The sequence below is a fragment of the Cibotium barometz genome, chromosome 62 (genome assembly GCF_041138505.1).
Source record: "Cibotium barometz isolate CiBa-2024 chromosome 62, ASM4113850v1, whole genome shotgun sequence".
Classification (NCBI taxonomy): Eukaryota; Viridiplantae; Streptophyta; class Polypodiopsida; order Cyatheales; family Cibotiaceae; genus Cibotium; species Cibotium barometz.
The window spans coordinates 2,636,729-2,656,599 of NC_141107.1; the positions used below are offsets into that span (position 1 = coordinate 2,636,729).

General features: G+C 42.1%; 1 protein-coding gene across 1 annotated transcript; it reads right to left on the reverse strand.

Annotated features, from left to right (window-relative positions):
- Positions 1 to 5,593: 5,593 nt before the first annotated feature.
- LOC147604015 (pentatricopeptide repeat-containing protein CRR2, chloroplastic-like) lies at positions 5,594 to 7,899 on the reverse strand. Its single transcript, XM_086795451.1, has 2 exons — positions 5,917 to 7,899; positions 5,594 to 5,832 (listed from the first exon to the last, which is right to left on the reverse strand). The coding sequence occupies exons 1-2, from the start codon at positions 7,781 to 7,783 to the stop codon at positions 5,828 to 5,830; spliced, it is 1,872 nt and encodes a 623-aa protein (XP_086651577.1). The 5' UTR covers positions 7,784 to 7,899; the 3' UTR covers positions 5,594 to 5,827.
- Positions 7,900 to 19,871: the final 11,972 nt, after the last annotated feature.

Below are 19,871 nucleotides of genomic sequence, written 5' to 3' on the forward strand. Positions count from 1 at the left end.
AGGCATTCAAAATGTCTATTTAGACTCGGGGAAACATTCCCAACTTTACAGATTTGGTGTCAATGCTGATCATTGAAGAAAAGAGTTTAGGTGAAGACCAGTCTTCACAAAACAAAGGCAGTTCGGAGAAATATACTTTCTACACAAGTGTATGTAAAGGATGAGGTAGAGGTCGAGGCCATGGTGGCCAAGGTGGTGTCTGAACATGTAATCAAAATTATGGTTAACAACAGTCCCATGAATCACAACAATAACACACAAGTGGAAGAGGTCAGTTCACAGGCAGGGGGAGTTAAAGAGATCGTGAAAATTGGCAAAGGCAGCAAAATGATACACGAGGCTGTTTTTATGTGGCGAAGCTGGACATTTACAGGCAAATTGCTATAAGAAGCAAAATGACATGAGAAATGGAAAAGTGCAATAAAATAACTATGAGAAATGGAAAAGTGCAATAAAATAACTGTGTCTTCTAGCAGAAGAAATGAGGACAATGAAAGGTTGTTTGTTATGCGGCATGTGCTTAATAATGTGTCAAGAAATGATGTATCCGCATACAATGATGATGTATGGTATGTGGATCCAGTTGTCGTTGAAAAATCCTGAAAAGCCATGTTTTGTTGAAACAAGGGATGATAGTGCTCATCCAATTGCCCATGTTGGAAATGTGCCATTATCTATGTAGGATGGTAAGGTGAAGTACCTTGTAGATGTACTTCCATTATAAATATTACAAAGAATTTGGTTTTGGTTGGCTAGATGATCGAGCAATAGGGTTTACAGGTGCACTTTAACCTTGATGGTTGTTATGTCAAAGACTTTAAAGATAAGTGCAAAGAAATTGTGACAAGGCTGCCTAAGTTTAAGGTTGATGGTATGCAGAAAGTATGTGAAGCATGCCAATTTGGAAAGCAGACAAAGCATGCATTTTCACATGATAGAAATGCGAGCAAGAATGTACTAGATGATGTGCGTGCATTCAGATGTATAGGATCCTACAAAAAACAACGTCTATGGATGGTTGTAAGTATTATGTAACATTCATTGATGACCACACGAGGAAAGTGTGGGTGTAATTCATGAAGGAGAAGAGTGAAGTTTTCACTCATTTTCAAAATTTTAGAGTGATGGTTGAAAAGCAGACAGGAAAGCATGTGAAGTGTCTAAGGTTAGATGGAGGGGGAGAGTACTTCTCCAATGAGTTCTCTGATTTTTTTATGAAAGAATGGCATTCAGAGACAGTTTACATGTAGATACACTCTGCAGCAAAATGGAGTTGTAGAGCGGAAAAACATGCACATTGTAGAGATAGCACGAGCATTGATGATGACAGAGAAGAATATGCCACATAACTATTGGGCTGAAGTTGTTTTTATAGTAGTTTATGTTATGAACATGACTTCTACTGCATCCATACATGATGTAACACTAGACGAGAAATTCCATGGTAAGAAATTTGATTTGTCTTACTTGAAAGTTTTTGAATACATTATCTATGTGCATATGCTCGATGAGTTGCATATGAAGCTGGATTCAAAAGCAAAAAAATATATGTTTATTGGTTGCCAAAGGTTATGCTCAAACTTATGGCATTGATTATGAGGAGACATTCAGCCTTGCTGCTAAGATGGTAACTGTGAGAGCTGTTATTGCTGTGTGGTTGCATCAAAAGGATGCGTTTTACATCAAATGGATGTTAAGAATGCGTTCTTGGATAGTGATTTGCAAGAAGAAGTGTATAAGGATCAGCCACCAGGTTATGACGATGTGGGTCACCCTGATTTTGTATGCAAGTTACGTAAAGCCTTATATGGCTTGAAATAGGCACTGAGAACATGGCATGATAAGATAGCACAATATCTTATCACCATTGGCTTTCATGTGGTAGATGCTAATCATTCACTCTATGTGCGGAAGAGTGATAAGGGCCTTGTGGTCATCACAATCTATGTGGATGACTTAATTGTCGGGGGTGACAGTGAAGAGGAAGTTGAGAGTGTGAAATGTATCCTCAAGTAGAAATTTGACATGAAGGATTTGGGTGTAATGAGATACTTTCTTGGCATTGAGGTTATTAGGATGACCAAGGGCATATGGCTGTCATAGAGGTAGTATGCATTTGGACATGTTGTCTAAATATGGTATGGCTAGTTGTAAGCCAATTTCTATGCCATTAGATTCAAATGGCAAGTTGAGTGCAGTTTGCGGGTGAGATCTTGGAGAACCCTACTATGTATAGGAAGATAGTGGGTAGCTTGATCTACGTGACGATCACTAGGCCAGATTTGAACTATATAGTTGGATTGGAGAATCAGTTTATGCAAGTTCCTCGGAAGCCACATTTGGATGGTGGGAGGCACACATTGTGCTATGTAAAGTCCACATTAGACTATGGTCTCTTTTATAAGACTGGTACGATGTTTGGGTACACCGATGTAGATTGGGCTTATAGTATCACAGATAGGAGATCTACCAGCGGATTTATGTTCTCCTTTAGGAGTGGTGTTGTGACCTAGAGCAGCAAGAAGCAGCCAATAGTTTCCTCGTCGAGTACGGAGGTAGAGTATAGGGGTGCTGCAATGGCAGCATGTGAGGTAGCTAGGTTGCACAAGCTACTTGGTGGTGATTTGCAAACTGCAGATTAATAGGCAAATTGTCATCTATTGCGAAACAACCTTAGAAGTATACAGTTGGCGAGGAACCCAATTTTTCATGCGCGGACCAAACACATAGAGGTCCACTATCACTTCATGAGAGAGAGAGTCTTAGTACGAGACATTGATCTCATATATGTTAGCACAAAGGAGCAAGTAGCTGACATTTTCACGAAAGCCCTGGGAGCATAGAAGCTTTATAGATTCCGGATTATGCTTGGAGTCCTTGAGATGGAGTTGAGCTTGAGGGGGAGTGTTGAGATGTCAAGCGCAACACGAGCTAACACTTATGATATGCCTGGGTGCCCGTTTTTCGCCACTTCTTGCCAGCTCACTCACTTAGCGTGTTCACATTATGGACTGTATGTACATAGTAATTTAGTACTTATGTTGTATTTTCCTTCTCTCTTTTGTAGACCTTTTTGTTGAGAAGAAAAACAACTTTTCAACCTCTCATCTTGTGTGTTCTCTTCTAGGGTTTGTGTGAGTGTCTATGTGTACTTGCAAGAGCTCAAGCTCTCTTCCTCCCTGCAGCTTTTCATTGCATCCTTATTCCATTGTCAGACCGGAATGCTTCTTTCCAATGGAGTGAAGGAAGAGCTCTCTATGCCTAGATGGAGGTACAAAGAGATTTGTCTTCGTATTGGTTCTCTAAGATGTGGAAAGAATATAAAGCGAATGCAAGAGAGAAACTTACAAACAAACCTTTCTAGTATACATCCATTAAGAAAGCAAAATTCAATAACATACAAGCAAGCAAGAGTAGAGAGGAAGGGGAGCTCACAAGTATTCTATTGCAAGGGATTGATTATGTAAAAAATGACATATACAAGTGACTGGTTTTTACACTAGGCCGGTCAAACTTAAAAATGCCTCGGTCTCTATTATTAGTCTTAAGTAAGTATGTACATGAAGTCCTTAGACTTTCTCTATTTGACATTAAGTACAACGTTAGGCTGCTTTAATGTTCCAACGTCGTCTTACAAAAGATAATTGTCCATTCGAGCGGATAAGATGGCAAAGTGCCTTACGATAGGCCTAGCGGGGTGAAACCATGTTAACTTATGAAGTAGTTGACACCTTTGCAAAAATCTCTTCAATTGCTACAAAGAGCTCCAATTCCACTTCAACACTATTATTTAACTCTTTCAAGATGCCATTTTTCTCATCTGTTGTTTATTGCATAACTACCCTCCTCCTCGTCTACATTCTTGTCACAACATTCAAGGGGATGGTATGTATGAACTTGAAAACTAAGCAAAATTTAAGCTTGTCATTGGCTTAGTGTCTGGTGAGGAGGTAGCAAGGGTTGTGCCCTTAGAGAACAATCCGTGTACATGTTGTAATCTGCACTCTCCACATGAAGGAGTTGAGGGAGTTGTATTAAGAGCTCCGTTGGCGAGCATTCTTTTGATGGGACATTCAGCTACCCCATGAGGACCTTTGCAATGCAAATAGTACAATAATGGCCTCCTTTTTAGGGTGTTCATATATCTCACTGTCTAGGTTAAACAACAGATTGCACCATTGCAACTAGCTTGTCATTTTCCAATCACATAATGGATAAGCACTTGTGTGATGCTTGACACATTCTCTAGTTTCAGATGTTTGCATTTTTGTTCCACAACCTGCTTGTCTGTTGTTTCCTCAATATGCAATTTGATTCAAATGTGTAACGTGTAATCTAACCTTGCCCATGTCACCTTCATTGTGCACAAAACTCAAAAGGACCTTAATTGTGCAGATTTTCTTGGTGCTACATGCCTTGGCTCAAAAGGAACTACAGAAGGGGTGGGATTGGTGTGTACAGAGGATCATTGCTTGCATAAATACAGGGATGATGTTTTCTTCTTTGTGCATTAAATAAAACGCACAGACAAATATTCTCTAAATGTCTGTCAATTGCTGAAGGTTGCAGGCTAGAGACCTGCTGTGTTTCCAATTTTCAATGAAGAACAACACAGTGTGAGAGATTAGGAAGAAAGTGGGTGATTGATGAGCAGGACTTTTTATCTTAAAAATAAAAGTTTGAATTGTGCTGGAATTGATCACAAAGTCAGGATAGTTTATCATTCAAGCGTCTCAACAGACAAATGAGATGGAAACCTCTCATATATTCACGTCTCTCATCTCGATTTAGATTTGGTGTTGCATCTTGAGAGGCATCAAAGACCAAGCAGATCACTTACAGGAACAAGCTGACTCATGCAGGTTAGTCCTGCTCCTTGCAAGCCTTGGTTTTTATCCCCCATAAAGAACAGGTTAAAGCCTGAGGTTGCAAACAATGGACATTACCTTCGTGCTCAATGTTGACCTAGCAGCAACACATTGCTAACTGCTTTCCCTGTCGCATGGTGATATGCAAGATCCTCTCAAGCAAGGTACATGTGCACCTTGTAGCATGGCTGGATTAATCTCTCCAAAGGGGCACGTTCTACTTAAAGAAATGTCCAAAGAAAGATTAGTACATTGCATAGAACCTTCCGCAAGATTCCAGACGATGTAACCAGTGAGAGGGGGTCTTTCAGAGCAGCCAGCAGATTACTAAGACATTGCAAGCAGACCAAACTTTTGGCCTCTAAAAAACCTTAGTTCTCATGTCCCACTGCGAAACTAGATTCAAACACGTTGTGTGCACCTTGCAAACCATCCACACTGGATTAATCCTTCCAGAGGGGCACATTCTACTTAAAGAAATGCACAGTTGTGTAGCATGGGTGGATTAATCTCTCTAGAGGGGCACATTCTACTTAAAGAAATGTCCAAAGAAAGATTAGTACAGTGCATAGAACCTTCCGCAAGATTCCAGAGGATGTAACCAGTGAGAGGGGGTCTCTTGCAAACCATACACACTGATTGAGCATTTGCCAACTCACAAGTAATCTCCCCGTGATAGCGCAATCTTAATTCTGCATCACATGTTTTCCCTGTTTTTGGATATTGTTATCAGCCTTGTGGCCTCTTTTGTACAATTTCATGTCAAATTTGTTTCCCTAAGGCAGCCTCAAGAAGCCCTTTGCATGGCAGGGTGTTTCGAGGTGATAAGTTGAGTTGCCAAAATGCTATGGCTAGCGTCTCTGAATGGCAACAAGGGCCATTCCTTCGCTTCTTCTACCACATCATCCAGGATGCCCTCAACGTGGAGGATTCCCTTTCTTCTTGTACTCTTCGTTTATCTAATCTGAAAGGTTAAACAACAGGGGAACTAAATATCCCTTGCCAGAAAGTGTGCAGCATCCTGCTCATACTCAATCCAGCCACGCACCTTCTTTTTGTCTACGCCTTTCCACCTCGGCTGCGCACTCGTGAAGCCCAGCATCAGCATAAATGTTTGACATCAAAACATATGCAGTGGCCTGCTTGGGCTGCAGATTCACTGCATGGTCGAATGCCCCTTTTGCCAGTTCTAAATGTCCATATTTACGGCATGAACCCAACAAGCATAACCACATGGTCAGATCAGCATGCATCGGCATCCTCCCGAGCATGTTCTCTACTGCCTTGAAGTCCCCCAAATGCCCAAGGAGGTCTACCATAATACCATAATGCTTCAAGTTTGGAGTTAACCCATAATCTCTGCTCATGGATTCAAAGTACTCAAGGCCTTTGGTGCTGAGGCCAGTGTGACTGCAAGCAGAGAGAACTAAAATGAACGTGACATCATCAGGCGTAATACCTGCCACCTTCAATTTATCAAACATGTGAAGGCTTGCTACAAAATTTCCTTCTCCAGCATGACCAGCGATGCATGCATTCCATGACACAATATCAGGCTCGTCAAGTTTATCAAAGACAACCTGTGCAGCTACCATGCTTGCACCACTCCCATATGCATGAATTAGAGTGGCTGCCACCAAAGGAATTCGATCAAAGCCAGCAGACACAATGTCAAAGTGAAGCTGTTCACATATCTCCAAGCTGCCTGTTTCACTGGAGGCTTGCAGAACACAGATAACTGTGACATCATCCATAGCCACGTGCTCCATTTGCATCTGTCTGTACAACTTTAAAGCCTTCACTCCTTGACCCTGCTTCAAATATGCTGAGAGCATGGCATTCCACGATACAATGTTGCGCTGGAACAAATCACAAAACACATCCTCTGCTTCCGCAACTGCTCCACACTTGCCATACATACTCAAGAGTGTGGTACCGACAAAGACATCAGATGTGAAGCCTTTCCTACGAGCATCCGCGTGAATTTTCTTACCCTGTTCAAGGTCTGGTATGCTTCCACAAGCTTTCAAGAGGCTCACAAAAGTATATCTATTTGGCTCTACACCTTCCTGTTGCATGCACTGATGCATTTTGAGTGCTTCCTGTCCACGCCCATGCTCAGCATAAGCAGAGATCATGGCAGTCCAAAGGAAGACAGTGCGATGAGGCAATCGATGGGAAATATGGCGTGCATCTTCAATGGCACCACACTTAGCGAGTGTCATCACCAAGTAGCCTCCCAGCAAGCTGCTCAGCTCAGCCCCATGTAGAGCAAGATGGGCATGGACTTGCTTGGCCTGATACAGGGCCTTTTGCTTGTTGCATACTTTGAGGAGGGACAGGTAGGTTTTGCTAGAGGGGGCTTTATCCATGCGAGAGAGGACATGCAGGGCCCCGTCCAGCTGCCCTCTCTCGCAGAAAATTTGAAGCTCATCATCACCGCCATCATCTAAACCCCCACTGTCCTTGAAGGGATAACCAGAAGAAGAGCCCTTCCCTCTCTCCTGATGCTGTTGTGGGGCATCATCATTACTATTGGCATCACCATCACCATCACCATCATCATTATCACAAGTGGGCGGCATCGGTGGCGGCGGCTGTTGTGGAGCAGCAGAAGTGTCACTATCACCTTCACCATCACCACCACTGGAGTCGCCATGATGATCATCATCATCATTGGGTTGCCCAGAATGCACCGACGAGGTCTTTTGCTGATTGTGCGACAGCCAGCGGGACTGTTTGAAGGCTTGATGGTGGCAGACATCTATTGCCTTTGATTCCCAAAGCTCATCCAGCCTTTCCTTCTGTTGTTGGCTTTGACGTTGTGGTTGCGCTAATGATGGTGATGATGATCCACGCCTTGGTAGCAGTACGGAACGACTGTTGCTTCGCGGTCGAAAAGAAAGAACGGCCATCAAACCTGGGCTCACATGAATAGCCTTGCGTTCCTGTCCTGTAATGGAGGTTTGCTCGAAGAGCTCTTTTGGGCAAACCTGATGAGAGACGAGTTGCTTAACGTCGACTTTATTGATATGGAGAGACCAATCGAGGGAGAGATTTGAACCCAAGAAACCGTGAACTAGCACGTTCGTGAAGTGTTAAACTGTGAACTAGCAGGTTATAGTTCATGGCTTAAAATTTGTAATGTGTGTTAGTAAAGTGTTCTATTGTGTTCTATTGTCTGAGTCAGTTTGATATGCATGAAGTGAATATGGTGTTTTGATACCGTGAAATAGCAGAATGCTATTTCACGTGTTGTGAATGTCAGTGGAAGAACTAAGCACATGGAATAAGCACATTGGAAGGGAGAGAAATGATTTAGATGCAATTACAGTTCAAGCATTTCATGCATATTTTTTTAATCATCGATGATTGAAGCAATCATAAGGCATCGAGCTCCTACTTGAGACAACTGTGGCAAGCGTAGGCAAAAAGCTTATAAAACGAAGAACACATGATGCTTGTGAACGGTGGCAAAGAAGACGGCTCAAAATTGATGATGAAAATGCAGGAAAGATGAAAGACAATGAATTTATGTTCTAGCCATCGGCCACCTTTATTGGACATGCCACGTGTCTTCAGACAATTCGTGGAAGGTTTGTTACAATTTCATGGTGTGAACTGTCATGAGACGGTTCATGTCGTGAAATATCTCGAGGTGTTTCATGGCATGAAACAACTCTAAGCGGTTCACCACGTGAAACAGTCACGTTCCCTGATGCGTGCAAATGTTGATACCTTATGGATTCCTATATGCTCAAACATTCCAAGGCCACACGATATACATTTAGAAGAGTAGAATTGTACATGTTTCATGGCATGAATTGCATACCCCTTTACCTTATACCCATTTGGAGTTTTTGTTTGGAGATAGGTACTCTTTGTCATCCTCCTTCCTTTTATTGCCACGGGAACCAAGTTTGTACTTGGGAGCTGGTGGGTATGTGTAGAGCCGTTGTAGTTTTGAGTGAAAACTTTTGATTTTTCCTTCCATCCAATGGAGGAGTACATTTACTAAATCCTAGTGAACCTGTTTTGTTTCATGCACATGTGGGTGCACATTTGCATTACCCTGGTCCACAATGCGACTCAGTTTAACATCTTTGGTGGGTGACGTTGGAGGTGTCAAACTCCTTTGTGTACTTGGTTAATCGGTTTTCTTCTTCCAGAACCATTTTGGTGCTGCCTTGACACTTGACTTATCTGGCCTTGATTCTGCTTGTGTAGTCTCCTCTGTAAACCATGGAGGTAAATGCTACATTGGATCTTGTGTTGGTTTTTGGTACCCATACTTTTGCATTTCCTTGATAGTAGCCATGTGTAGTTAGTAAAGTCTTTTCTTACCCACCTCTTTTGAATGCCAATTGGTGTTTGGGTGTGCTTGGGTTGCCGCTTCCTCTCCCTAGTTTGATTCCTTTGGTTTTTGCATTTGGCTTTGTGTTGTTGTTGTGATACCCATGATGTTTTGTCACTATCATAGTATCCTTGGGCTTGAAGCTGAGATTTAGGAACCCATTGTTGTCTGACTGGATACATTCACTGCCTTTTTTGTGGTCCTTCTGAATGGCGATGTTGGGTTGAGGTGGACGCTTGATCTATTGATTCTTTTGTTTTGCTTGGCATGGGATGCTCCTTGTCATATATAATTGCCTCCTTTTCCTTATTCAAGGGACTCCATAATGGGATGGTGATGGTGTCATTGCCATCGTTGAGTTGCACTGCCTGTTTTTCCCATTGGATGTGACAATTATTAGCACAAATCCAAGATTGTCCAAGAATCATCTCCTCTTCCATGGTTCTTACATGCATAAAAAATACTTTCCAACCAAGGGATTATCTTTGATGGAGATGTTAACATTAAAAAATCCCATTGTTTGCGTAATTGATAAATGCACCTGCGAACTTGTGCACTAGTGGCTTCTAGGTGGGGTTTGTTTAGAGCTACCCATGTTTTATAGGAGATCAATTTATGACTTAATCTCGTATCAATGAAATTCTCTTTGTGTGACTACACTTTAGTGACATTTACACTGAGGTGTGCTGGCTCAATATCCAGGTCATCCTCTTCAAGCAAGGTGACTGAAGCCATGTTTACATGTAACGTTCTCCCTTGGAGTCTCTGTTTTGCCTTGGCTTCCTCTTGCGTTTGTCTGATTTTTTCCTTGACTAGCTCTTTCTTGTGTTTTAGAATATGCTCTTGTTCAAGCATTTCCTGGGTCAGGGGTCCATAATATTTTTTGAGTTTACTTCCGTTGATGTATCCCTCCGTTTCTACCCCATCGATGGTTTCAATTTGGTCTGACCCTTGAGGGGTGATTAATGTTTAATCACCTCATTGATGAAATATGAACCCCGATCTCACTGACTAATTCTAGAGGACAGCCAAATTTGGAAATGATCTGTTCATACAAGAACTTGCTGTAGCACGAGCATCAACTTTTTTAGAGGCTCTCGCCTCTACCTACTTGGTGAAATAATCCGTGGCCACGATCACATAACAAGCTTGAGACGGATGCACTACTAGACTAATGGGTCCAACAAAACCAATACCCCATTTCTCAAAGGGTTGTCTCACAATTATAGGGGTGAGTGGCATTCTGTCCTTCTATTGTGGAATAGAAAATCGTTGACATTCCTCGTATTTTCTATTGTGGAATAGAAAATCATTGACATTCCTCGTATTTTTTCACAAATTCTATGGCATCCTCGAATAATGTAGGCCACCATAGCCCTACTTGGAGAACTTTGTAAGCGGTAACTTCTCCAATGAAATATTCTCTGGCTATTCCTGAGTGTGCTTCTTCTAATATCGTGAAGAATTCATCTTCTCGCCGCACACATCTCCTGAGGATATCATCTTTACATAGCTTATATAGTTCTCCCGCAAAAAATTAATTGATATGGTGTGGGCCAGCTTAATAAGCTGACTCATCTTATCTTTGTTCAAGGGCCAATCTTGTGGAAAACCATGAGCTAGGTACTCTGATATTTCCTCGCTCCAATCAGGCACCATATCAATTTTGATTAGACATGCATCTGGGAGGACATCATCATCAATGCCAGTTGCAGGTTCTCCGTTTGTGATTCTAGACATATGGTCTACCAAAACATGTGTTCCTTTTCTTACTGTGATTGTAAAGTTGAATTCTAAGAGTAGAAGCAACCATCGTGTGATTCTCCCCATGGTACATGGCTTATTCACTAGATATAATAAGGCCTGGTGATTAACAAAGAATACAAACTTGTTGGCTCTAACAAGTAATGTCTATATTTTCTAATAGCATAAACCATGGCCAACCCTTCACACTCGGTTGTGGTGTAGTTTATTTTTGCATCATTGAGTTGTCGACTGGCAAAGCAAACTAGGTAATCCAACTTGAATTCCCCAGGTTGTGCCAATACGCATCCTATAGCAAAATTCGATGCATCAATGTGTATATAGAATATGAGGCCCCAACTAGGTGGTCGCAAAATTAGTGCACTAGCCAGTGCTTTCTTCAACTTATCATATGCTTCTTGGCATATGATAGAATATGAGGCCCCAACTAGGTGGTCGTAAAATTAGTGCACTAGCCAGTGCTTTCTTCAACTTATCATATGCTTCTTGGCATTCTTCAGTCCACTCAAAGACGATGAGTGGTCTATATAATGGCATGACAATTTCAGCATAAAATATGATGAATCACTGATAATACACAACGTGTCCCATAAACCATTGCACACCCTTGTAGTTTGTTGGTAGGGGTAATTCCAAGATCAACTTCACTTTTCTCTCATCAGTGGAAATGCCATTCTTAGATATAATTTGACCTAAGATTACGCCGTGTTTGATCCAAAATTGGCACTTTAAAGGGTTTAAGGATATCTCTCAAACACCTTCCTTAAGCAAGCCAGGTGTTCAATCCATCGTGAGTGTGCACACAGATCACTAATGAATACCTCGAGCCACTTTTTCAAGTAGGCCGTGTATATCAATCGTTGGAAAGTAGGCCGTGTATATCAATCGTTGGAAAGTTGCTGCAGCATTAGTGAGGCCAAAAGGCATAACCTTATAAGCATAGGTCCCCCACATTGTGTTGAATCTTGTCTTATGTTGGTCTTTAGGTGCATAGGTCCCCCACATTGTGTTGAATGTTGTCTTATGTTGGTCTTTAGGTGCAATGGACGCTTGATAAGCTAAGAGGCTATAGGCTTCCTCCCCTGCTACCCGCTCTAATACATGCTCTGTATATGGTAAAGGGTAGTGGTCCTTCTTGGTAGTAGCTGATTGACCTTTTTGAGATCAACACAGGTTGTTAGCTTTCCATTCTTCTTTAGCACAATCATAATTGGCAAAAGCCAATCTATGTGCTCAATCTCATACATGAAATCCGCAGTGATGAGCTTATCAATTTCCTCCTTTATTATAGCTACATATTTAGGATTCATTTGGTACGATTTTTGCCCGGATGGTCTTGATCCTTCCATGATCGGGATAGTGTATTGAGCCACCTCGGGTGGTACACCCTTCATTTCCATATATTTCTAAGCAAAACAATCCTTGAACTCTTTTAGAAGAGCAATGAGTTCTTCTTCTTCAGCCACACTGTTAAGTCATTTAGCAATGTAGACAGGTTTGGGATCCTCCGTGGCTTTGCAATATCTACCTCCTTAACTTCTGCTGGCCCATCATAAGATGTGAATTGGCCATTTTCCTTTACTCTTTTGGCCATTAATTGGACCTTTCATTCATCAATGGTGTAGGTTCTGAAATGGTTTGGCACTGAAACTGGTTTGTTGTTCTCATCATTCTTTGTTCAAGCCATTGCCTTTCTTGCCTCTCACTCGGTTTTAGGCAGAGCCTTCCTTTGTCATGCCTTCGTGAGTTTAGGCATATTAGGCTCTTAAATCATAGTTTTATCCTCCTATTTTCCTTCCAAGGTTATCTTACTCAACTCCTTACCCCAGTTCTTAGAAAATTCATCGTGCACCTTAGTGACCTCAAGATATCTTAGCCACTGGGCATTCGTGGGTTTACTTTGCAATAGGGCATTACGTCGAGCGATATACCTCTTTTTTTTACTTTGCAATAGGGCATTCACGGGTTTACTTTGCAACAGGGCATTACGTCGAGCGATATACCTCTTTTGTTTTTGCCATTTCTTGAGGCATTGGGTGCTATTGCGATCATGTGGTCCAGGCACTTTTGTGCTTGAGGATTCATCCTTTGTTTCCCTCCTTGTTGGTAGCTAATTGACCTTTTTGAGATCAACACAGACTCTTAGCTTTTCATTCTTCTTTGGCACGATCACAATTGGAAAAAGCCAATTTGTGTGCTCAATCTCATAGATGAAATCTTCTTTGGCACGATCACAATTGGAAAAAGCCAATTTGTGTGCTCAATATCATAGATGAAATCTGTAGCCAATGAGCTTATCAATTTCCTCCTTTACTATAGCTACATATTTAGGATTCATCTGGTATGGTTTGTTGCTTGGATGGTCTCGATCCTTCCATGATCGGGATAGTGTGTTGAGCCACCTCGGGTGGTGCACTCTTCATTTCCATATATTTCTAAGCAAAACAATCCTTTAACTCTTTTAGAAGAGCAATGAGTTCTTCTTCTTCAGCCACCGTTAAGTTAGCAATGTAGATAGGTTTGGGATCCTTCCCTGGCTCTGCAATATCTACCTCCTTAACTTCTACTGGCCCATCATAAGATGTGGATTGGCTATTTTCCTTTACTCTTTTGGCTGTTAATTGGACCTTTCATTCATCATCATCCTCTATTCGAGCCATTGCCTTTCTTGCCTCTCGCTTGGCTTCAGGCAGAGCCTTCCTTTGTCCTACCTTCATGAGTTTAGGTGTATCAGGCTCTTAAATCATAGTTTTCTCCTCCTATTTTCCTTCCAAGGTTATCTTACTCAACTCCTCACCCCAATTCTTAGAAAACTCATCGTGCACCTTAGTGACCTCAAGATATCTTAGCCACTGGGCATTCGTGGGTTTACTTTGCAACAATAGGGCATTATGTCGAGCGATATACCTCTTTTGTTTTCACCATATCTTGAGGCATTGGATGCTATTGCGATCATATGGTCCATGCACTTTTGTGCTTGAGGCTTCATCCTTTGTTTCCCCTTCTTTGGGTATCACATCCATATGCACTGAGGTTGTGGGAATCATTCCCAATTCAACATACTTTGTTCCTCTGGGCAGTAACACATCTATGGTGGCAAGTACATGCATCCAGTTATCACTAAAGTCTGGGGGTGGAAGTGATGCATACAGTTAACACATCTATGGTGGCAAGTACATGCATCCAGTTATCACTACTAAAGTCTGGGGGTGGAAGTGATGCATCCAGTTAACACATCTATGGTGGCAAGTACATGCATCCAGTTATCACTAAAGTCTGGGGGTGGAAGTGATGCATACATCTCCTTCTCTTCCTCTCCCATGAGTGTTCATTAACTGGTTGTTGGGGCAGACTTGTAAGGATGTAGTGGGGTGATTGAATCATTCCGAAATGACTACCATTCCATGGGATGTGGCTTCCATGTATGGAGATCAAATTTTAGAATTTGTGAATCCTTTTGAATATAAACTTGGTATAACGTATAATCATGCACCACCTTGGCTTCCCTCATGAAGGGTCTACCCAAGATAGTGTCATATGAATCTGGTTGGTGCAAAAAGTCCATTACAACAAATATACGGTGGTAACGGAACAAAAAGACCGTAAGCCTAACGTTTTTCAATAGTCCCTTTGGTTTAGAGGATGGTCCATCTGCCATCTTGATGATTAGGTCTACTCTTTCTAACTCAGGTTTCCCCTAGTTATCCAAGCATCGATTGGTGATAATGCTCACACCCGCCCCTCCATCCAGGATAGCAAGTGCTTGGTACCCAGTGTGATGGATTGGAATTGTAGCATTTGTATCATCACTCTCATAATACCTACATGTATTTTGATGAATTTGGGTGTTCCCCCTTCCTCAGACACTAGGTTTTTCTCTGCCAGAGGTGACTGATTCTCCTCTCTAGCGATCATTGGGTTCATTCTTCCTTCTACCTAGTCCTTGACATCTGCCCACAATGTCGGCGTGTTGTGTAGCAATGGTCCTAGTGGCATTTTGATGTTTGTAGATAATATTGTTGAGAGACTGCCTATGTCTCTAGGTTCTTTAGCAAGTGAGGGCTCCTTCCACGCGTTTATCTCATATTCAATCCTAGAGGGAATGAATGGATCGACAATCCTTGATCTGCCTCCTCAAACATTCTTGCCACCATCAAGTCACTATGAGTTCCTTCTTCGGACCCCTCTGGAATTGGAGTAGGCACATCTAACTTCCTTTCTTCTAACAACTCATTTCGTGGGTACATTGTATCCCTAGCCTTGTTAGCCCTCAATTTGGCTTTGTGGTTGTGTTGACACTCCTCAACAAGGGCCTTAGCTTCGTCAAGCTTCCTTATTTCCTCTTTAGCATTTGGATATTCTCCAACACCCTTGGGGGTTGATGGTCTCTCTTTTGCATGTTCATCCGGTTTTGGCACTTGGTCATCTCATTCCTTTGATTGGGTGGATCCGATGTCAATGGTATCTTCATAGGATCCATCCTAAATTATGACAATGGAATCACCCCTGCCCACCTTTTTCACTCTTTGCATTCTCCCAGTCTTAGAGGTTGTGCTACCTCCAGGGTTCTTCCCTTTGTCCACTCGTTTCGCTTGTACACGTGTCAGGACATTCAGTGGCATGATATTGTCAGGTTGCACACTTATAGTCTTGATGGTGGCATGGTTAGAAGTAGAAGTAGAAGTAGAGCTATTGGCATGATGTGGGCAGCAGTCCTTGATCAAATGATCAACACCACACTTAACACATGAAAGAGTTGGCATGAGGTTGGTCTACACTACTATTGGCTAAGTTTGACCAGGATTAGTCACATTTTTTAGAGGACACTCCACTACACGATGGTCCGTTACAATGAAAAAACTGTATGGGTCTCCTTCTTATAGTCGAGTTTATGTCTTTTCCCTTCCACTGTATCATGGTTTAAAACACTGGTACTGGCATGTTGTCTTGTAATACATAGTACTCCGGTGTGATCTTCGTTGGCTCCTCGTAGTAGTTGTTATTAACTTCTACTTCACGCATGACTTCTCCCTCTTCCAAGGGTTCCTCAATCAACGATTGGTTGACCTTGGCCTATGGTGGTTGTGGTGGTAAAACATGCGGTGGTAATGGCAACATGTCCTACATTTTGAACATTCCTCTTGGTAAGTAGGATGTATTCGGCTGCCCTATAGCCACATTGGGTTGCATTAGTGGTGCTGGTAAGGCTAGAGGCACTCTGGCTGTTAGAAATTGTGCTAAAGGCTGGATCCTCAGATATCTACACATGGTAGTGCCATGGTTCCCTAGTCTCTGACAATGAGCACAATACTGCCTTGGCCTTAGGTGAGGGCGTTCGGTGCTTGTATGATTTTCTCTACAAATTGAGCACCAAATCAATTCTCTCCGGGGGGTAGAGATGGGCATTTCCTGATGCTTCCCTCCCATCCTTGACTTTCAACTTTTCCAAAATCACAATACTAAGTTCCTCAACTGTCATGTTGCTAACTTTCTTGTTCTTGGATCTCGCGTCTTGGTGACTAGAGACTCGTGAGATGATGCTACCACCAAAGTTGCCTTGGCATCTTCCAGCTGTGGCAACTCAAGAATGTTATCCTCATATTCAATCGCCAACTTACAGCACATATCTAGAATAGTCGGTCGGCTAACACTAGATAATCATGCATTTTACGATCTCGGACTCCTCTCCGGAAGCAGGGCAATAATTGATCATCATGAGTTAGCCTTTCCCTCACAATTTGCATCCTGAGTTCAAGTGTTTGAGCCAAGAAACATAATCTCACATGGTCTCATTTTTTTTTTGCTTGATGTTGTGCTTGATGTTGTGGAGCTGTGCCACAGGACTCGATCTATCATCACCACTTTGAGCAAAGCTTGGTATGAATACATTCTTAAGCCGAGTGAAATTAACTTTATCCTCAGGCTTTAGGGTTCGATACCATTGGCAGGCCTTCCCTTCTAGGGTTAGAGAAAAAGCATGTATCATGGTTACATCACTTACTGAACCATATGTTTCGTAGGTTGACTTAAAAATCTCCATGTGTTGGATCGGGTTCCCTATCTCTTGAGAACTTTTGAACAAGCTTCGAAATGATGTGTGGCTTCATCTGAGATGGTTTGGATTCAAGGGCAGTGCTGCCTAGTTCCCTAATCATGCCTTTGCCCATTTTTGCAGACATATTCAATAGATCCGCCCTTGTGACCGCATTTAGATCTGCATTGGGATCCACCATTGGCCCTCAAGGAGCTATCCCCCCTACATAGACCTCATCCTCTTCTTGCATAGGCGCTTCTCTTCAATTTGGGTCTATGGCTGGGTTCGAGCACATCCTCATCACTTGGCTCATCACATTAGCGGCCTCAACCTGCCTTTGTTGAATTAGAAGTTCCATGCTCTGCAAGAATGTGGGATCATTGATCATTTCATGTATATCCTCCCTCATGTAGAGCCAATCCTCTCTTCCTCCTGCAAATGCCCTAGGTAGATTTTCCACTTCTTCTTGTGTTTCAAGGACTTCCTCAGCCTTGGGTTCCTTGTTTATGGGTTCTAAGGCTCGTATTCCTCCTTCTATCATTCCCACCCACATGTTATCAGTGGCATTTCTAGATGTTTCTGGTTCCTTGCCATAGGTTTGAAACAGATTCAAATTATCAATTTTCCTCTGTTCTTTCATCATTCTTTGCGTATCGAGCTCTTGCCTTTTTAAGCCTAGTAGTCGCCAATTGGTGCTTAGCTTTAGCTAGTTTCATGTCAATGCCCACTTCCTCCGATGTGGGAAAGAAGATTTGGCCCGTCTAGGCAACATTTTCCTTGTCCCTCCTTGCCTTTTTAAGCCCAATTGGTGCTTAGCTTTAGCTAGTTTCATGTCAATGCCCACTTCCTCCGATGTGGGAAAGAAGATTTGGCCTGTCTGGGCAACATTTTCCTTGTCCCTTCTAACATTCCACCAATCCTCACTGTGTTAGCATTCTTGGGGCCAGAAGTTTGGGTTGGTAAATCCGGTCTTAAACCGTGCCCTTCACTTGTTTTGATGGCTCCATACCCACAAATTGCGCTTCATCTTCTCTGCCATGTTGGAGACCAAAAAATCCCTTGGCCATATCAAAGATTCCGTTGGACTTCACAGGAGAAGCTAGTTTTTCTTCTCCAAAGCCAGTGAATCTTATCCCTTCTTCCATGGATTCTTCACTACTAGTTTTTATGGTGGTCAGATTTCTCCAAGCTGCAACACTCAATTGAGTGCTCTAAACTAACATTTCTTTGGTAGGAAGAATTTGGGTGATTTGATGCATTGTCATCGGGGGCAAGGTTGTCTCCTTGACCTCAAGTGCATGAGAGTATGGTCAGATTTCTCCAAGCTGCAACACTCAATTGAGTGCTCTAAACTAACATTTCTTTGGTAGGAAGAATTTGGGTGATTTGATGCATTGTCATCAGGGGCAAGGTTGTCTCCTTGACCTCAAGTGCATGAGAGTATGATTCAACAGGCTAAATCACTTCTCCAACCATTATGCTTGGTTTTCTATTGAACTGACTCTTCTCGTCAGCGTTAGCAGATTTTTATGAAATAATAGACTATAGTTCACGTCATGAACTAGAATTAGTAGTCTATGTTTCATGTCAACAACAATGAACTCTGTTTCACGCTGTAAACTTTTTTTGTTTCACACTTCGAAATTTTAGTTTAGAATTGCATTAACTCGAGTCCTGGAGACTCCTATCGTGCAATTCTCGTCCTCTCTTAACTCTGGTATGACAATCCTTCATCCGTGAACTAGCAAGTCTCTGTGAACTAGCAGACTATAGTTCACGTTGTTAAGTAGCAGTCTATGTTTCACATTATGAACTAGAATATAGTTCACGCCATGAACTATTTCTCTGCTCTTTCATGAGATAAGATTTTCCATTTCTTTATGTCAGATGTGTCAGGATAAGGCGCCCTAATTTTAGTAAGGTAATCTCGAATTTTTTGACACTGATGGTGGCGGATAGTGTTTCACGTCGTGAGTTGTGTTTCATGCCGTGAATTGCATTTCTGCACTTTCACTTGTTTAGCCGTCGAATCAACAAAATGATGTTTTGATTGAATTCGAGTGTGATTTCCCTACCCAAAATATCCAAAAAGGTTATCCCTAGCAATTGGAATGCAATGCAAGTCACCAACACAACCAATGGTTCCTTGTTTTTATAATTTTTGTGATTTTTTGGAAAAAATAGAATAAAGTGTGTCACCGCTACTAGCTCACGGTTGGTGACGAAAATAGTAAAATTGAAAGGAATTCCCAGCATATCTTTCCTCTAGGCAATACCAAGTACTCACCCACGCTTCCAAACACACAATTTTCCTCAACTACTCTAGTTTCTTCTCTTCCACACAAATCTTATGTACATGGTTTTTCACAATGCACCTTTAGAATGCAACTTTGGCAATAGTGAGTCTTGCATAATGGGAATTGGAGCTCTAAGAGGATGGAAGAAACAATGGTTGTTTCCTCGGTAGCGATGCCAAAAATGTTATGGGCTACCACATCCTCCAAGAGGTAATTCCACACATCCATAGTTGGAAGAAGCAATAGACAACAACTATCATTAGGTACTTACCAATGCTTAGAGCTCATGTTGCTTGAGGCTCTCCAAGCTTGCTTTTGGAAGCTCCACTCCTCTAATCTCGACCTCCACGCTGTCACCATGGAGTCGCTCACACCACAATGCAAGGCAATTTTCTTCTCACTCTCCCACACACATGCATAGAAGAGGAACCAAGATAAAACAAGAGCTCTCATAGCACAAAGGGGAATTGTGTGTTTCCATTATGAGAAATTTTCTTTTATACATCTGGCACTTATTCATGTTGAGATGTCAAGCTCAACATGAGCTGACACTC